The sequence below is a fragment of the Rhipicephalus sanguineus genome, chromosome 8 (assembly GCF_013339695.2).
Source record: "Rhipicephalus sanguineus isolate Rsan-2018 chromosome 8, BIME_Rsan_1.4, whole genome shotgun sequence".
In the NCBI taxonomy this organism is placed as follows: domain Eukaryota; kingdom Metazoa; phylum Arthropoda; class Arachnida; order Ixodida; family Ixodidae; genus Rhipicephalus; species Rhipicephalus sanguineus.
In genome coordinates, this window is record NC_051183.1 from 39,798,927 (window position 1) to 39,817,330 (window position 18,404).

General features: G+C 46.5%; 1 protein-coding gene across 1 annotated transcript in view; it reads right to left on the reverse strand.

Moving 5' to 3' along the window:
• Positions 1-18,165, reverse strand: part of LOC119401757 (spondin-1-like) — a 197,497-nt gene extending 179,332 nt beyond the window's left edge. Inside the window, 1 exon segment of the mRNA XM_049418132.1 lies at positions 17,753-18,165. Within this exon segment, the coding sequence (XP_049274089.1) occupies positions 17,753-18,053 (301 nt within the window). The 5' untranslated portion in view covers positions 18,054-18,165.
• Between the last annotated feature and the right edge of the window lie 239 nt (positions 18,166-18,404).

The window sequence follows — 18,404 nt, forward strand, 5'->3', positions numbered from 1 at the left end:
AATTGCGATCGAAAGTTCTCATATGAGACATATGCCACATATCCAATAACTTCGTATGAACAAATATGAATGTGCGCGTCTTAATGTCTAATAAAACGGGAAAGGCGACCGACGGCGACGACAACACGACTAGTACAAAAAGTCCGATGACATCCTATGAGACACCATGAGTCAATTGAAGTATGGCAAAGTAAACAAAGAGTGATTTCGAAGTGATTGAAAGTGATTAGGACTAACAAGAAGTGAATTAAAAGTAATCGAAATTAATTTGGGGTGGCATGATTAGGAACAATTAGGGCGAATAGAAAGTAATTAAAATTAGTTAATTAAAATACAGAAGGTGAATGACTAAACAAAAAGTATGATGAATAACTAAACAAAGTAAACGAGAGAATATGATGACTCAGCAAAAAATGATAGATTACTAAGCAGTAAAGGCTTTCCCGACATGCTGTGAGATTGAGGAGCATGCTCGATGATATCAAAGCTTTACATTGTGACAGCAGTTCAAGGCTAACAGCGTTGTCTATCACCGTCTCTATCTTTCTCTGGGGAAACCGATGTGATCTGTATATCTTCTCTATCTGCGTGTCATCCACTGGGTACGACATCTCCGACGTTGGTGACGCAAGTTCTTGCCGGGCCCTCGGCCCAGTCCCACGCATCCCGCATTCATATGGCGGTGTTGATCGGCCACGACGAATATAGGTCGCGACCCTGGGCGGAGAAATTGCGTCCCAGCTGGGCACGCGCCATGTGTGAAGCCTGGCAGTGACACAATTTCTCCGATTAAGGAACCCGCGGCTGCCAGTGCGCGCGCACTTGAGGATCCAGGCTTTGCTGTGAAAGTTTACGACATTAGAGCAGCAAACGTGAAGAGAAGCAATAGAGGGCCAGATGACTTGGCGGAGGCGGGGGGGTGAAGGGGAAGAAATATACGTGTGAACGTATGCGCGATGCCTACATATATCTGTCTTTATGACGCTAACGTATACGTTCTTTCATTGTCTTTCTCTCACGCTATCTATCTATCTATCTATCTATCTATCTATCTATCTATCTATCTATCTATCTATCTATCTATCTATCTATCTATCTATCTATCTATCTATCTATCTATCTATCTATCTATCTATCTATCTATCTATCTATCTATCTGTCTGTCTGTCTGTCTGTCTGTCTGTCTGTCTGTCTGTCTGTCTGTCTGTCTGTCTGTCTGTCTGTCTGTCTATCTATCTATCTATCTATCTATCTATCTATCTATCTATCTATCTATCTATCTATCTATCTATCTATCTATCTATCTATCTATCTATCTATCTATCTATCTATCTTTGTTAATAGAAGTGCGTGCAGCGTCCTCACCAACGGCACAATGTTGCCGCTTGAATTCGAACTACTGTTCCTCATCGCCGTGTTCGTGTTAACTATTGATAACTACAGGTAAGTGCGCGCAGGAGGCAATCCTCGAACTATAATTCCGTTGCAAGGGTTGTTCCTGGTCTCCCCAGTGGTGCTGAAATTCATTCACCATCATCAACATCATCATCATTTTCTCCGCTTTCTCATATTTACGTTAATCTCCACGGCGACATCCAACAGAAGCGTATAGTGAACTTCTTGCTCGCAAACGACGTGCACTCATACTGGCATTATGAAAGGGGTCACGGCCGGGGCGTCACCAGATGACCCGACTGTAAAGCACACTTCACACGGGAAGGCGAGTTAGACCTTCAAAGTTCCGCTTTGGCGTGGGACAAGATATGAGAACTTGTGTAAGTGTACCTAATTCCATTCATCCAGTGGATAAACAGAACAGAAAGCGAGATGGAATGAGGCAAGGAGGCACGCCTTAACAGTTGTTACGTACCATCAAGTTGCCGGCGACCTTTGGAGGCATCATTCGTGCGTGACTGTCAATGAGTTTTACTTAGTACCTACACAAATTCTGAATTTTCGGACTCAGGAATACAATCTAACCAGCTCCTGAACTGGCAACCTAGTTTTCTGTTACATTCTACTTTACTTAGCATTACTTTTCACTCCATGGACCGCCATTACGACTAGACCAAAATAAGAAGGTTTTCGTGGCATCACCTTTGCTTCGAATGAGTGAACATTCGCGTTTAATCTCTTTCTAACTGAGGTGTTAGCCCGCGTGAGTTCATAATGTCCAGCCCACATTAAGAAGCATGTTAGGGATATTGTGGTCTTGTAAGAATACGTAGTCCAAGGTTCCAGGATGCTTTTTATCCAAGAATGGTCTTCCATCGAAGCGGTGGAGTTTAGCATTGAAGGAAGATGGTGAAGTTTCGAAGGATGGACACTGGCACAGAGGGTGTTCAACTACCGCGACCCATTCGTCAAACTTGCTAGCAGCACTGCTGGCCATTTTTATTAGGAATGAGTACGCGTACTCGTAAGCCACACCCAACCATATGCGACGCAGTACAATCGTTTCACGAAGCGACACCATAGTAAATTAGGATCAAGAGAGTATACAAGCGGGAAAGTGGCAGGCAGCACATGTCCTGCGCGCCTCTCGCTCTTCGCCAGCATGTGAGCGCTGCACAACCTTCAATGCGAATGCATACCAACTGCCCCAGCTTTCTATCCTAAGGCAGTTTCGTAACCCGTAGTCATCCGTTAACGTTGTACCGTCACCGTCACTGAGGCTGTTTGATACTGAAGCTATGACCCCTGGGTCACTACGTGCGGCTCGAGCCGATTTCGTAGCACAGCCATTAGTGTACGAAAGTTTAGGCGAGATACTCTAAGCTGGTTCACGAAGTCAGTGGGGCAAGCGAGCCAGCGAGCAGTGTGCTGGCGACAAACACGGCTCGCCGCGATGCCCAGATGGAGCGCCGAAACAGGAAATCGCCTCCGATTAGATTGACGGTCGCCGACGCCACGTCAGACGGAGCCCGCAGCTGCCCCAGAAGAAATAAAAAGAAAACAAAGATGAGAGATGCGCGGCTGCGACATCCCAGACGCACACCCACACAACACACACACCCACCCCCTCTTCTCCCGCTTGTCTCGGCGCTTGCGTCGAGCAGGTTGCATATGACGAAGTGCGTTGGGAGTCGAGATATGGAGTACAATTAGACCGAAACACGAGTCTAGGGGCCTCACCCACCCCCCACTGCTGGTGCGTCTGGTCCGACTACGAGAGCCTCGTAGTTTCATCAACAAGCGTTCCGTACGCCCTTCTAGAAGTCCAACGTGTTATAGAAACGCCCTGTACTATAACGGATATGCGGGCGAGCTGGAACGTATCTATTCTTGGGCAGCGCATAACAAGACAACACGCGCGAGAGAGCACAGGACAAGCGCTGGTCGAGCAAGTGACGGTTTATTCGAAGGACACAAATGTATACAGAAAATCACTTCAATTTCACTCTACAAACAAGAGATTGTATTCATAAAAGGCTCTTAGCCACGTGTGTCTTTATGTGTAATCACGTTATTCAATGTATATATTTGTGTTCTTCGCGTAAACCTTCAGTTTTTAGACCAGCGCTTGTCCTGTGTTCTCTGTCATGTTAGAGTATGCAGTTGGGCGTCTTGGTACAGATCCGTAACGAAACTTGAGCACACGAAAAGGACAGGGCGAAAGACGAGACAGGACAAAGTGCTGACTTCAAACAGGTGTGAGCAACTAAGAAGGTGAACTCACAAATCCAGGAAGTTAAGCGAACCCTCCGCCGACATTGAGGCATGTCAACAGCCGATGCGCATAACTCACGAGGTGCCCGCAGAGAGTTCGCTGAGCTTCCTGGATTTGAAGCTCACCTTCTCAGTTGCTCACGCCCATAGGCGTGCGCAGGGTTCCCCATCAGGGGGGGCGAAGGTTCATCGCAGCGCCCCCCCCCCTCATTTAGTCAATGTACGCGGCAGATTTCGCCCCCCCCCCCTTTTAGGTGACTGCGGGGCCTCAATGTACGAGGCAGATTTCGCCCCCCCCCCTTAGGTGATTAGGGGGGCGGCCGCTCCCCCCTGCCCCTCCTGTGCACACGCCTATGCTCACACCTGTTGTAAGTCAGCACTTCGCCCTGTCCCGTCTTTTTCGCTGTCCCTTTTTATGTGCTGAAATTTCATTATGATTCTCTCCCGTGTGTTGTGTTGTTGTGCGCTGCCCAAGAATGGAAACATTTGGCCTCGTTGAGGTCGGACTCCTCGATCACGTGACTCCCAATAACTGGAAGGCCACTCTTGTCAAGGATGCCGGCGTGGCACAACAAACTAGGCTAGCTGTTCCCCCCCGTCACAACGACGCCGACACATCGTGTCTGCGGAGCGAACGGCGCATGCAGCTCCATCGCGAGCGCGATCACGTTTTGCCGGGGAAGTTGTTTTGTAAACAAGTCTTCGTTTCGCTGGGTTGCTGAAGTTTTACGGCCTTGTTACGCTAATAGTTTTTGATTATGCACGGGCCTCTGCCAAAAGACGGCTGTGTGCTCAAGGGCCCTCGCAAGTCAAGATAGATGTGTCAACTTGGACGCAAGCCATGCGTCCATCTTCACGGTCCTCTTCTGTTTACAAGCTTTAGTTACACAGCGTCATTACGAATGCGCAGTTTAGCATCTTCTCAAGCTGGTTAGTCGTTAAGGATTATGTTATGAACATACGTTGTTATGACTTGCAACTGATCGTGTAGAAAAATTCACTCTTCTCGGAAAAAATATGTATGTCATCTGATGAATAGAGGATATTACCTTCCTAACGATGAAAAACGTATTCGCCTCGTCACCTCTTCCGATTACGTACTTTGGTCATTTAGAGAAGAAATTGCAAGTTTTAACTCCAGCAACACTGTGTACGGCGACAGATACAGTCTTGCTCATAAGGAACAGTTTTATGCTGACTCGAGCTATGAAGCCGTTCAACTGATGATGATATATACAGGCGAGGAAGATGTACCAGGAGTGATTACATTTATAGATGATGAAGTTGAAATCAGTACTGTGTTGCATCTCACATTATAAACGCGTGTATGCGTGTGTTTGCTTGACAGTCCTTACTGCGAGATGACACATGAATCGGTTGTTTCCCGCCATCACTTTAATTTGTTTAAACTCTATGTAGAGTACATCACAGGTTACGAGGTGTCACTAAGCACTTTGTTGTGGGCCGAAAACCACGTAACATTGGTTCTGTCAGATTATCTGCTAAGCACAGGTCGAACCTTCTTCATTGATTATCTGTGTGTCTGTGCGTCTTCCTCCAGTCCGTGTCCACTAGCGCTACCCTTCCAAGTATAAATTTCCAACTCACCCAAGAAACAGCGGCCCCATTTGTGTATACCCGCGCGGGCGCCGTTTCTTTCTTTTTTTTTCAATCACATCTACGGCTTCAATTTGAGAGGCAATACAAACTCCGCTTGAAAAAGAGTCCTTTGACTCTTCTTTGTTAACTCCTTACTTGCCACATACATAACTTTCTTTAAAGGGACACATTTATTGTCTTCTGGAGAGACCTGCGTCACACGACTCTACGAACAGAGTATTGTGATCTCCGAAGAGAGTTATATATGTGACAAGTAGAATAAAGCGGGCATCTACATTATCGTCCTTTCATCGGTATTTTCATACACGTAAGATATAACGGACTTCTGCAAGTGCAACTTTTTCTCGACGTAACTGAGCTGGCCCGAGAGCTCCTCTAAACCAACTGGATATTGCTCGCCAATCTTGCAATCGTAGACCGTGCAGTAATAGGGCCGACGACACTTCAGACCGCTGTCTGACACAGCGAAAGCGCGATATTTCACTTGGCACCGCCAAACGCGCAATGCGATCCTCGCTAACCATGCAGCATCCCTAGCCGTATCGCGTTTCCTGTGAGCCGTATCGCGTTTCCTGTGGGACAAGGCTGAACCTTCTTCATTGCCAAAGTCACGAAAGCCTTCAGCGACGGAAGGGCCGTGGCAGAGCGCTCTCTTCAATCGCATTTAGGATTAATTACCCGCAACGTTGCAACGTAAACAACCTCTGGCCTTCTAAAGCGTAATTCATTGTTGATTTTAATTTTATCCCAGAGGTCAGAAGCGTACCCAGGAATTTTTTTCCGGGGGGGGGGGGGGGGCTCAACCATACTTCATGTATGTTCACCCCCCCCGAAATTTTCAGTTTTGCATCTGTATATATACACGCACACATACGAACGTACGCACGAACACACACAAAGTATGGTTGAGCCCCCCTCCCCCTAAAAAAAACATGGCTGATCCCTCCGTCCTAGGAATCGGTATAACACGAAAGTGAAACGTGTCTTCACAGAAGTAGTGCTCATTGTGTAGTGATATGAGAGCTTGTACAATGTCTATTCGTGTTTGGCAGCTATAGCACCGTTTGACGGGGATGCACCCATGTTGACAGCATGTCTCTATCGCGACGACTAACGCCCATGATCATGATTAAACCGTTGTGGTAGCTGACGGTGTGAACGTATATTTGGACAGAGCGAATCGTGAATCCCGCGTAAGGATGATTTCAACAAGCTCATAATCAACACTGGTACCCGGTATGCACTTCTTCAAAGCGTCGTCAATTAAGGAGAGAAACGGCACGGTGTGCGCTTTCTAGTAATGGCTAGCCGACGCCTGTGCTCATGCATAGATAACACACACTGCGCTTCAGCAACACGGGAGGTAGAGGTTCGTAGCCTGAGCCGCAAACGCGTGCGTCCCGCTGGCCTCTGTCTCGCAGGCGCTGCTCGCGCTCCACCGAGGCACGACATTCGCTCGTCGAAATCGCATCCTTTCTGCAACGCATATTGCAGCAGTTTTGTTAGTCGGTGCTCTCGCAATTGAAGCAGTCGGCGGCGGAGAAGTCCCGTTGGGTCACGTGGAAGCTGCACTACTCCGATGAGCCGACGCACGCTAACACGAAGCCAAAGGCAAAGAACGTAAGTGCGTCAAGGGTGCCTCGGCGACGCCAGCGCGGCCAGTCTACCTCTCTGGTATCGAGACGCTTTAACCACGACCTCCGATATCGCGTGCAATCTCGGAGTAAGGCTAGTAAGTGTCGATCGTGAAGCATTACTTCTTTTCACATCTCATAGACGGCGGCACCGCCCCGCTCCGCCCGCGGCGAAAGAGAGTGTGTGAAAGATATAAGGCGCGTTCGCGCCGTGTCAAGCATCTCCCGAGTTAGCTTAGTCGGTAGCGCGTCGGGCGCTTGCCGTCGCGGCCGCAACATGGTGGGTTCGATTCCCAGCGGGTATATTTTTCTTGGTTTTTTTCTTTCTCCCCCGTTGGCGTCCATTTTATCAACGTCATATCCGTGACGGATGTACTTGGTGGACCCCGGCATAAAACACTTTCGTGTTAAAAAATTCCTGGCTACTCTTCTGCCTCTGTGATGAAATTAAAATCAACAATCAATTACGCTTTAGAAGGCCAAATGATCAAATGAAAAAGTGAAGACAATAAAAGTGTTCAGTTATCAATATCACGAATGTTTCTCGCGTTGGAATTTGTTTTGGAGCGCCAGTAAACGGCAGCGCGCTTGTTCCTGTTTTCTGAGCGTAGTTCACAGTCTACATAACTCTGCGAACGTTTCTATATACATGAGAATTCATATTTTACTAAGGTGAAACATGGATATATTTTGTTACTGTTTTCCTTGCTTTGTTGTAGCTGATCTGGAAAAAAAATTAACGAAGGGCTAGATTCTTTAAAGACCGTTTCACAGCGCTGACGTCTATTCTTCGTGTGTAAACTTGATAAGAATGAATTCTGATGTGATCATTGATATATCTGCGTAGTACCAATGATTTACTGCATTCTTGTTTTTGTCGATGTATGATATGTACCAATAGTTGGTGACCAACTCCTGTGACAGCCTAAGCACAACAGTATGTTGAAATAAACAACTTCATCGCCTATATGAAGCCGTGTTGGCTTTCGTAGCTCTTTGAGATGCGGGTCCACCACTTGCCCCAATGTTTCGTTCGTTCTTGCCCGTGTCAGTTTTTACACTGCGTTGCTATGGTTAAGATACAATGACTTGCGGACATGTTACAGATGATGTATGCACCTTGCATCATCAACAGTATTGCTAACATATATTTTTCCTTTTGTGTCTAGCTATCTACGCGGAGGAGAACGGCGGTGAATTGATTCAGTAAAGTGAACTTCGCGGCAACGCATATGTTCAAAAAAAAAAGAAAAGAAAAAGACCAGCTACTCCGCCATGGTTCTCCTGAAAAAAAAAAAAGAAGCTTAGAAATTGTTATAAGCAGCGGGAACGTGATGGCCAGGTAAAAGTTTGTTTGTTTTCAATGTTGTTTTCAATGCTAACCAGTGAACAGAAAACGAAAACAACAAAAATAATTCGGCCCACCACTCGAACTGTCTACGAGGCTTTTTTTTGTTCCTCCATCCGAACTTCTCAAAAGAGGCGGTGAAGAGAATCACATGTTTTCGAGGTTTGGGAAAGAAAGCAGAATCTCGTATGTTGGCCAAAACTGGCACCAAAACGCTATAACGGTGAGCACACACAAACATACAGACTGAATCTTTAGGATTCGCGTTAGGACTAGGCAACCAAATGGGTTCCAGTGCGCATCTCGGATTTCGGGATGCATTAATGCAGCGACATCACGCCATTGGGGCATCGGAGTGAGACGATTTACACTTTTGACTTTTATTTCGCTTCGCGTGGCGTGTCGAAGGTTGCTGTCCTTTTTTCCCCGAACGGTTTTGACGCCTAAAACACCACCCCTGAAGACCGCACCTTCTGATGCGAAATGCATTGTCTAACGCCGAACTCCTGCCGCTTTTCCGTGTAGAAGGGAGTGTTGTTCTGTGTGCGATCAAGCGCGCAACTTTTCAGCCTTTCGTGTACATCAAAGAAAGAATTGTTCGATTCACCGACTGTGTGTACCTTAAGCGTGACCTTTAAGCGTCATTTGCTCTCCCACTGCATGCACTGCATCGGAGCATCGTTACCGTTGTCGTTTGGTCAATGGAATATTAAGGCATCCTCTGCACCGACGCACGTCCCATCATTTGGTGCGGTGCATCGGATGCAACGCTTATTCACGCTTCCATTTGGGGAAGGCTGTTCAAGTTGCTCGCATGGTCGAAGCAAGGAAGTAAACATAACTCTAGCAACAACATACTCAGCGTTCACTCAGTGAATCGGGGAGAATAGCACTGTACTGCGTTTTCACTAGTGAAGCTTCCCAGATTCCTTGTCGAGCTATTTTAACGGCGAGCTATTCCGACGGCTGAACTGTGGTTATTCACTGCACGTGACAGACATTTTGTCATATTAACTAGTAAAATCCTGAGCAAGCGTCCCCCTCCTTTCTTCGGGAGACTTCAAATGTGCGCCCCCTTCTCACCTCCCACCACTTTTCACTGTTTCATTGACTGTTTATATTTGCCCGACGAGGGCGAATGAAAACAGTGAATGCAGGCGTATTCAATAAAGCATTTCATTCGAAGCACAGGTGTGCATTCTTAATTCTTAGCGGCTTTACCACCACTATCTTGAATTTTCATCCATGACCGAGCAAGGGCCCCCCCTCCAAATCTTGTCGGATTATCTTTCAACCTAAAGAGGGGGGTGGGGTTGGGGGTCTTGCTCGGGATTTTACGTATACATCATGATAGATAGATAGATAGATAGATAGATAGATAGATAGATAGATAGATAGATAGATAGATAGATAGATAGATAGATAGATAGATAGATAGATAGATAGATAGATAGATAGATAGATAGATAGATAGATAGATAGATAGATAGATAGATAGATAGATAGATAGATAGATAGATAGATAGATAGATAGATAGATAGATAGATAGATAGATAGATAGATAGATAGATAGATAGATAGATAGATAGATAGATAGATAGATAGATAGATAGATAGATAGCAGTTTTTGATGGTATCCCCGGAGATGTTAGCCTGGTTTATCGCCTCGCTTGCTACTCCAGGTGTCGAGTGATGATAATGGTATATACAATGACATACACATAAATGACATACACACATACACACAAATAATACGTAGTCACAAATACACATATATACACAAAAGAGTCACTCAAGGTTTCGTTCTGAGGGACAGATAACATGTGGCCAGTTAGAGCGACCGAATAGATATCAAGAATCGCGAAACGTAGCCAAGTACGCCAGAGGTTTAGACGGGACGATGCAGTTAGGAAATTTGCAGGCATAAAAAGGAATCCGATCGCGCAGGATAGAATAAACTGGATGTCATCTGTAGAGGTAATCGCCATGCAGTAGACATAATAAACAGACTGATGATAATTATGATGATAATGATGATAAAAACCGATATCACATATTTCTTTTTTATGCGCTTTACGTGTGACATCAGGCTTCTTTTATAAACCCCTACCAAAGAGGACAGTAAGAATGTCCGGTGAATATCTTTTCAAGCAGAGCTTATAGAAAAAGACGCCTCAACTGACCAGCGCACATCAAACCCGAAATGAGAGCATTCGTATTACAAGCACATACCGGCGACTTTTTCGTCTACATTATACCTACAAGCTCATCGCCAGCGTTACAGAAGTTTTGCCTTACATCTAGACCAGTTACTATTGCTCCTTTAATTCAAGACGCCGGCTTCATTGTCCCGTTGTGTCTTGCACTCCGCGTGCGCCTGTGCAATTTCTATGCTTTTACACGGCCCGAAGGTTTCGTCGGCTGTTGTCCCACATTCTTTACAATAAAACCGGTTGCCTAGCGACAAAAATGACAATGTCTGCCAATTCAGCCATCCAGTTGTTTATTTTACTCCTTCGTCGGCGGAGAGGCCCGCCCTTTTGTTTCTTCCTAATAGGGCTTACAGCACCTGAGAAAACGCAGTTACATATAGGGCTCCCGGGAATCAGAATGTACCGTAACACCTGAACATAACCATTTCTCCTTCTTAGCACAGCGTCGTCTCTTTCGCCGTACCTTCATTTTCATCGTCTTTTATTTGTTTTGCTATTTGCTTAGGCGTTGATCCTGTTTGTCGCCTACGGTGTAGACACCCGCCTTCGTCTGCTACGACTACGTCACTGAAAGCCTCGGTCTTACCTTGCTTAGATTGTTGGAGGCGAAGGGGTGGTATGGTCGCTCTATACGGAAACACTCTTTCGCGTCGGCGAGTCTACGCGTGCCGCTTGTCTCCGCGCTTGGCTTGTCTTGGATTTGCCGTGGAGTGACATCCTCGCGGGCCCAAGTACCGCGCGCAGGTTATTTTCAAACGTTGAGTCAGCAAAAACGAAACTATACAAACTCTGTAAATGCCAGCGCGTGACAACCTTCGGAACTGAGTGAATCCGTTACGTAGCTTTGTCATTTTTGTTTTTTTTTTTTCGTTTGACGCAGTTTACCTTTAGCGCCCTGTGCACTAGCCTCAAGGAACTGAGCGCTCACGCACGCTCGCACACACGCACACACACTCACACATACAAACGGACGCACGCACAGGATCTCGCGCGCCGCGCCTTCATTTTCCGACCCGACAGCTACCGGAAACCTTGGGGGCCCATTACCGATCCGAAGGCTTGCTTCTTATAGGGCCATTCTTGTATTATTATATACCGTTTTGTTGGTTCACGAGTTGGGCCTCTGTTATTTGTCGAAGGCACCGAGCTTATTACCCCGGGGCACAATGCAATCCGGAGTCAGATCGAGCAAAGCCGTACGACTCGATCTCGCGAACTGCGCACCCGTCCCGTCGCTCGACGCAGATTCCGTTTTCAACACCTGAATCCCCTCCCCCACTGCCTCCCACCCCACACGCACATACACACACACACACACAGTTGATCGTGTGCAGTGTCGTTTCTTCTTCGTCTACTTGTTTGCGCGTCGCTCGTGTCGGGGACTTCTTTATTCGTCGAATCGGGATCGAACTCGCGATGTCTTCCCTTCGCGATATCCGTGAGCTAGAAGCGCTCACAACTCCTCCGAGCGTCAGAAAAGAAATCTCGATGCGTGCGGACTAACAGAGTGTGGACTTGACAGGTGATCGCGTCGTCACGCCCTTCGTAGCAGGCTTAATATCTGCTGCTCTGCTGCGTCACCTTTTGATGGGTGTGATTGGAGTAGGGACGAGCTTTGTCATGAGCTCGTCGCCATATCTATCTATCTATCTATCTATCTATCTATCTATCTATCTATCTATCTATCTATCTATCTATCTATCTATCTATCTATCTATCTATCTATCTATCTATCTATCTATCTATCTATCTATCTATCTATCTATCTATCTATCTATCTATCTATCTATCTATCTATCTATCTATCTCTGGTATGGCTGTCTGTCTGTTTCGACCAACGAAAAACAGCGGTGGTGTGAGACCTAATGCTATGCGGCTCAGCACATTTGAAGCGCCCCAAGACCACTCCGAGTTCAAACACGCGAGAATGGTTTCTTTGTCGCCTTCACTACCCTTCCTACAAACGCTATCTCCTCCTCGCTCCTCATTTCTTCATGGAACACGCGGACAGATGTCAGCACTGAGCGTTGAGCCTATCACCATTTCACGCTTTTCAGCTACACGCTATTATCTTCGCTTGCGCAGTCGAAGACGCACAAAACAAAGTGAAATCAGTTGATCGCGCACGTAGGACAGTCATGCCAGACAAGGCAGAACGGCCGTGCGACTGCGTGCCATAGCAGGGTAGGAGACAATTCGCAGCAGATATCCCTCGTATAGCGGCCAATCGAAAGCTTATTTTCTCGTGGAGTCACGTGAACAGACTGCTGACGTCACTAACAGCGCCGAAAAGACGGGAAACGCCAGGAGAGCTTGTGGCGCCTGTGAAAGGCGCCACAAAGGCTAAGCTGCACGAAGTTACGTAACACCTGTCCCAATAAAACAAGTCGGAGGGGCTGGCCGTAATTACTGTATACCTGCAGCAAGAATTCTCATGTGAGTCTGCGCGTCTACAATTACAAAAAAAACAGACATCGCACATTGTTGACGCGTCGAGTCACACATGGCAAGCTGCGCGCTTTGAATTCAATAAAGAGTGGTCCTTCGAGTATCGATAACGCACGGTTTGTCGCTAGGCCTAACTTCGCAAAAAGCAACAAGGCTGCGTTCGGCCGGTGCTGCAGACGTCCGCCTTTCGCATCGACCGTATATCTGTATATCGATGAGAAAACAAACAGCCGAAAGGGCAGCTAGACAACGTTGCTTTGATCTGGCCGTAGCCGAGAACGAATTTAATAACACCAGCGTTACCTAAGCGTTTACAGCCAGCGAGAACTTCACTTAGTTCTTGGTATTTTCGCCCCAATAATTTCCTGTTTCCAGCCGGGGCAAACACATATGGCATTCCTCGAGAGAGGCTCCGCGTTGCGCGTTCGATTATTACGGAGTGTAACACCAGTGCAGATGTGGAATCGAGTGCGTAATTTCTTTCTTGTTGCCCGACTGAACCGTGCCGACAACAGAACAATTTTTTATAAGTATATATTTCCGGTACGTAGCAACTACGGGCTACGAATTCCACTGCTTCGCTTCGAAAACACTAAGGTCTCATATCCTGCAAACTGTTAGTACTCTAATATCACTCGAAATACCGGTGACGCAGACATGAGCAATAGTGTTAGTGCTGCCACCTCCTGGGGTTCAAAGCAACTAGATCACGTGGAACATTAACTTCGTGGACAGTTACTTACATTTTTGTCTCCAATCTAAGATAGTGGAACCAAGAACCTTGAGACGTAAGAGTAATTTCGTTTTATGCAAGTAGCCCTTTTGCACCACCCCCCCTCCCCCACCTGCCGACAACCATGAGTGCTTCAATTTATTTCGCAACTATAGCTTCAACTCTTAAACGAACCCTAAAGAGACAAACAATATTTCTCGTATTAGTGAATTAGTCTTTCACAATTCCAAAATTGCCACGCATGCCGCGAGAAGACGCTTAATGAGGGAGACAGCGTGCAAAAAAATAAAATGCGGGCGGCGGCGCCACCTCGAAATGCCCGCACGTAACGTCGTGACGTCATTGATTTTGACAGCGCGTGATAGATCCTACGCAGTTCATAATAAGTAAATTTAAGTGCACTGTCCTTTACGGGGGACACAACATACAAAGTTTCACAAAATTTCGTTGAGCCAATGCCGCTAAATTACGAAAAATACAACATGAAATTCGGCCGTGACTTCACTCGCGGAGACATCAGCGCAATAATTAAATATTAAACTTTGACCCTGATCTTCTCGTCTAGTAATAAACCTATAATGGTGAAATTATTGACATTAGAGTTCTCAGCGTACAATTTATCAATCTAAACCGATTCTTTGTATCAAATTTGTGTCGTTTTGAAGCTTCGGTCGCAGCGCGGTAGGCGGGTGTTGTCTGTAAACAAATGTCGTGCGAAACACACGCGAAATTCGATGCTTCAAAAAGAAAGTTAATGGCCGTTGTTCGGCAGGTGTTACGCCTTCGAAACGGGCGCTTAATGGCGTTAGCGCGTCACCAAAGAGAAAGAAACCGCCCCGGCTTCTTAAATCCTCACCGCTGCGTGACAATCTGGGCACGAAGCAGCTATACAAGACGTGAAAAAACACTGAGGTGTCCCAAGTCATCGTTAACACCTGTGACAAGGTCTTCGTCCGGAAAAAGTGTTTGCTCTCTGACGAGATTCGAACAAGGTGTTCGACGAGCGTTAATTAAGAGATCAGAAATACAAAGAAACCTCGTTGTTGTACGTCCAACGGTCTGACATGGAACGCATGTTTTCTACACTCTCTTTTTCAAAACTCGCTATGCTATTCTTATTGTTTACGTGAGTTGGGTAATGCTGTAATTGCAGAACGAAGGGAAAAGGGTGAAGGGCTGTGCAGGTTAATTGAGCTGCGTTGAAAAAAAAAAACACACACACACACAGGATCGTGTACGCGCAGAAACAAGCGTTTCGGCTGGGCTCCCCAAGAGCATTTCTCTTGGACAGCCTGTTTAGTCAGAAGGGACTTCGAATAAAGGCACTATACGAAGACCTTCTAGTGTTTTTATGCAGGCAGGCGCCCTTGCCTGCATGCTAACGAGAGGTTACCTTGACTGCATAACTAAACCAGAATCCACGACATGTTATCTGTCAATCGAGTAAGATTAACAGTTGTTCAGCTAACACTCGTTTATTATTTTTATTTGTTTTACGAAATCGATGCCAGGTGGTAACCGCACACTTTTATGTTTCTTGGAGCGGGTCTTTTAAAGACTGCCTCGAAAGTCATAATGGTCCAGATTTGTATTGAGTGTTTCGGTGTTTGTGTCAACCAGGCATAGTTGATGAGCAACAGGCTTCGTTCGAACACGTCATCTTTGACAACGCAGGAACCGGGATCCGTTCGCTGTGCTACACACTCGATCGGCCTTGTCGCAGCGACGCAAATGGGCATGAGTTCAGCGGGACCAATACGGATCATTCAGTAGGCTGTGTACTGCGCTGTGCGGCTTGAATTTCGAGCGCTGAGACCATCAAGGTGGACGTGTTCCAGAAGCAACTATAGGAGAATCAAAACTTTGGGATCCTTGGCACGGCCACACAATACGCCAGATTGTATTAGCTGTTTTATCGGTGTTTGCACGCACTTGATTTAATAGACACTATTCTACACAAAAACAAGAGCATTTTAATGTCTGCTTGAAAAACAATACATGAGACGAGACTTATGGGAAAGACTGTTGCGGCAACAAGCGGAATTTTAATTAAGGACTCGTTTTTCTTTGTTAGACACAATATTAACGAGAATTAACAGACAATAATGCAAGGAACTTGACTTCGCATTTAATTGTTGTTGTTGTTTTCCCCTTGTAAATGCTTATTTAAACATTCAGGAAATTTTCTCAGAAACTCCGAAATTCCGAAATTTATATACAGTGTGCAGTTGGTGTACCTGAGGGCTTGCGTTATTTGTCGACGGAACTACGTGCACATGGCCCAAACGCGTCTGAAAATACACAGACTAAAGCAAAGCAACAGCTCATACATTTTTTTTAAAGAATGATATTTGTCTCAAGGAAGTCTCGACGCTTTACACACTGAAAAATAATTCGCAAGAATTTGAGGCAGAGTTCCTGAAGTGTGAGACACGTCTACTGCAATTTAAGTTTATCTTCGTGAGTGTGCAAAGAAATGCCTTTCTGCCCACAGAACTGAGAGTAGTCTAGCACAAACTGTAGCAATCAGGAAAGCCACTCGAAAGACGTGGGCAAAATGTAGAATAAAGACATAATCAGCCCTTCGCAACATGCATTATGATCTACAGTTTACAAATGCATGAAATTTACATAATTTGATGCCATGGTTCTGGAGACCAAAATTTAAAGCTAGTTGAAGTGTTCGAACAAATTAGTGTATTTTACAGCAATTACTCGTAATTACAACGTAAAAAAGTGTCTAATTGCACAGTCAGTCGTGATATATTTCTTCATAAACATAATTCAACGACCCACTCAAATCACATGCGACATTTATTTGCTGGCAGTCACCATTTCTTAAAAGTTAAAGAAAATGTTAAAATTTACTTGAAATTAAAGAATATTACTTGAAATCGCTGCCACAACGCATACGCCCAACGTCTCGTTAAATACGGTACCGCCTTCATGAAAACGATCATGTGTAACAAAATATTTTAACCAGAAGTTATATAACGTAACTTTAGGCAACGAGAATGATTAGTTTACCATCACCTCGGTGTTCGAGATCTCTTCCTTGTCGATATTGTATAGATATGACAACAGTAAAGGCGCATTCACACCTGCGACTATTTGCGACTGGCGATCAAAAAGCGACTTAAGGCGACGGCGTTCACACCTGCGTGTATACCCGTCACCACGCAGAATTCGCGTCTACTTGCATTGACATTGCCCCGTAAAATAAGCTGACGTCCTGTTTCTGCGCGTCTGATTGGTTCAGGTGCTTACGATTGCAGTCGCGTGACTGAGAAATCGAGCATCGAGCGACTAAGCCAAAGCGGTCGCTTTGCGGCCAAAGTGGCCATTTGCGACCGTTTCCGACCGGTCGCATTGCGACTAACTAACTTGGTCGCGCGACTCGCGCTAGTCGCAGATGTGAACGAGCACAGAAAAAAATAATTTTGCTGCATTAGTATTACAGTTTAACAATAAAAAAGCCACTTTTACCACCAGATGACGTTTGGTAAGCGGGAAAACACACGAAAAGAAAATGCGGCTAGCGACGCCACCCTCAAGTTCCCGCAACGAACGCTGTGACGTCATAGATTTTGAAGGCGTTTACTAGGTCATACGTAGTTTCTAATCGGTAAAAATGAAGTATATTGTCCTCTGAGAGGGCCATAGACATGACATAACAAGTTGCAGGAAACTTCATTGAACCAACGTCGCCAAAACGCGAAAAATACTCGTTGAAATCGGTGACGTCACGTGCGGAGATTTCGGCGCAAAATTTAAAAATGAGGCTTTGGCTTTGATTTTCTGCTCCATTAATGAACATATGATGGTGAAATTAACGACATTAGAGTTCTAACAGTACAGTTTATCAATGTAAGCCGATTCATTGTTTCACTTTAGTGTCCCTTAGGGTCGCGTCTCCAAATGAGGACGCCATGTCGCAAAGAAGTAGGCGCGGACAACTCCGATGCCAACACTACGGGCCCCTTGTCCCAAAACTTCCACCCCACGTTGTAATTCGAGCAGTCCCACGGCGAGACGAAGTGTAGCTATTAGGGGGACAAAATAAATTTAAGAAGGACAGGCACCGACCTGTGTACGCCTCTCCGGGCACGTACTTCTTCGGGTTGCCCGAAATGACGATGCTGAAGTTGTTGTAGCCGGGCGACCGGTCGGTGACCACTCCCGGCGGCACCCTGTTGCAGGGTCCCAGGTAGCGGGGTCGGTGCGGCGTGGGTCCGACGATATCGCCGGGCTCGGTTCCGGACTCGGGGTCCGGAGCCAGTGTCAGGGCCATCGAAGCCGGAGGCAGCGAGAGGGCAGCCGCGAGCACCGCGGACGCGAGCGCGGTGCCCAGGGCCAGGGGTCCGAACACGCCGCGTCTTCGAGCCATGAGCGTGCGGCGTCGTCGGCGGCAAGAGCACGCGTACTCGTGGGCGTCGTCCTCGACTTACGTGCGGGCCCGACCGCGTCGACGGTCGATGCGGGTCTGTGAGAGCGACGCAACGCCGGGCGAAAACTCCGGCCTGCCTGGCCGGCGAATGGGCCGTCGTTTGGGAGAGGAGGGCAGGGCCCGCTTGGGGAAAGGGAAGGGACGTCTAGACGCGCCACTCGTGGCTGAGAGGAGGGTGTGATGAGAGCGTTAAATGGAGGAGGGTGTTGAGGGAGAGTAAGAAGAAAGGGGCTGAGCGGTGTGATGAGGGTGTTTAGAGGAGACGGGTGCTGGAGGAGAGTAAAAGGGTGG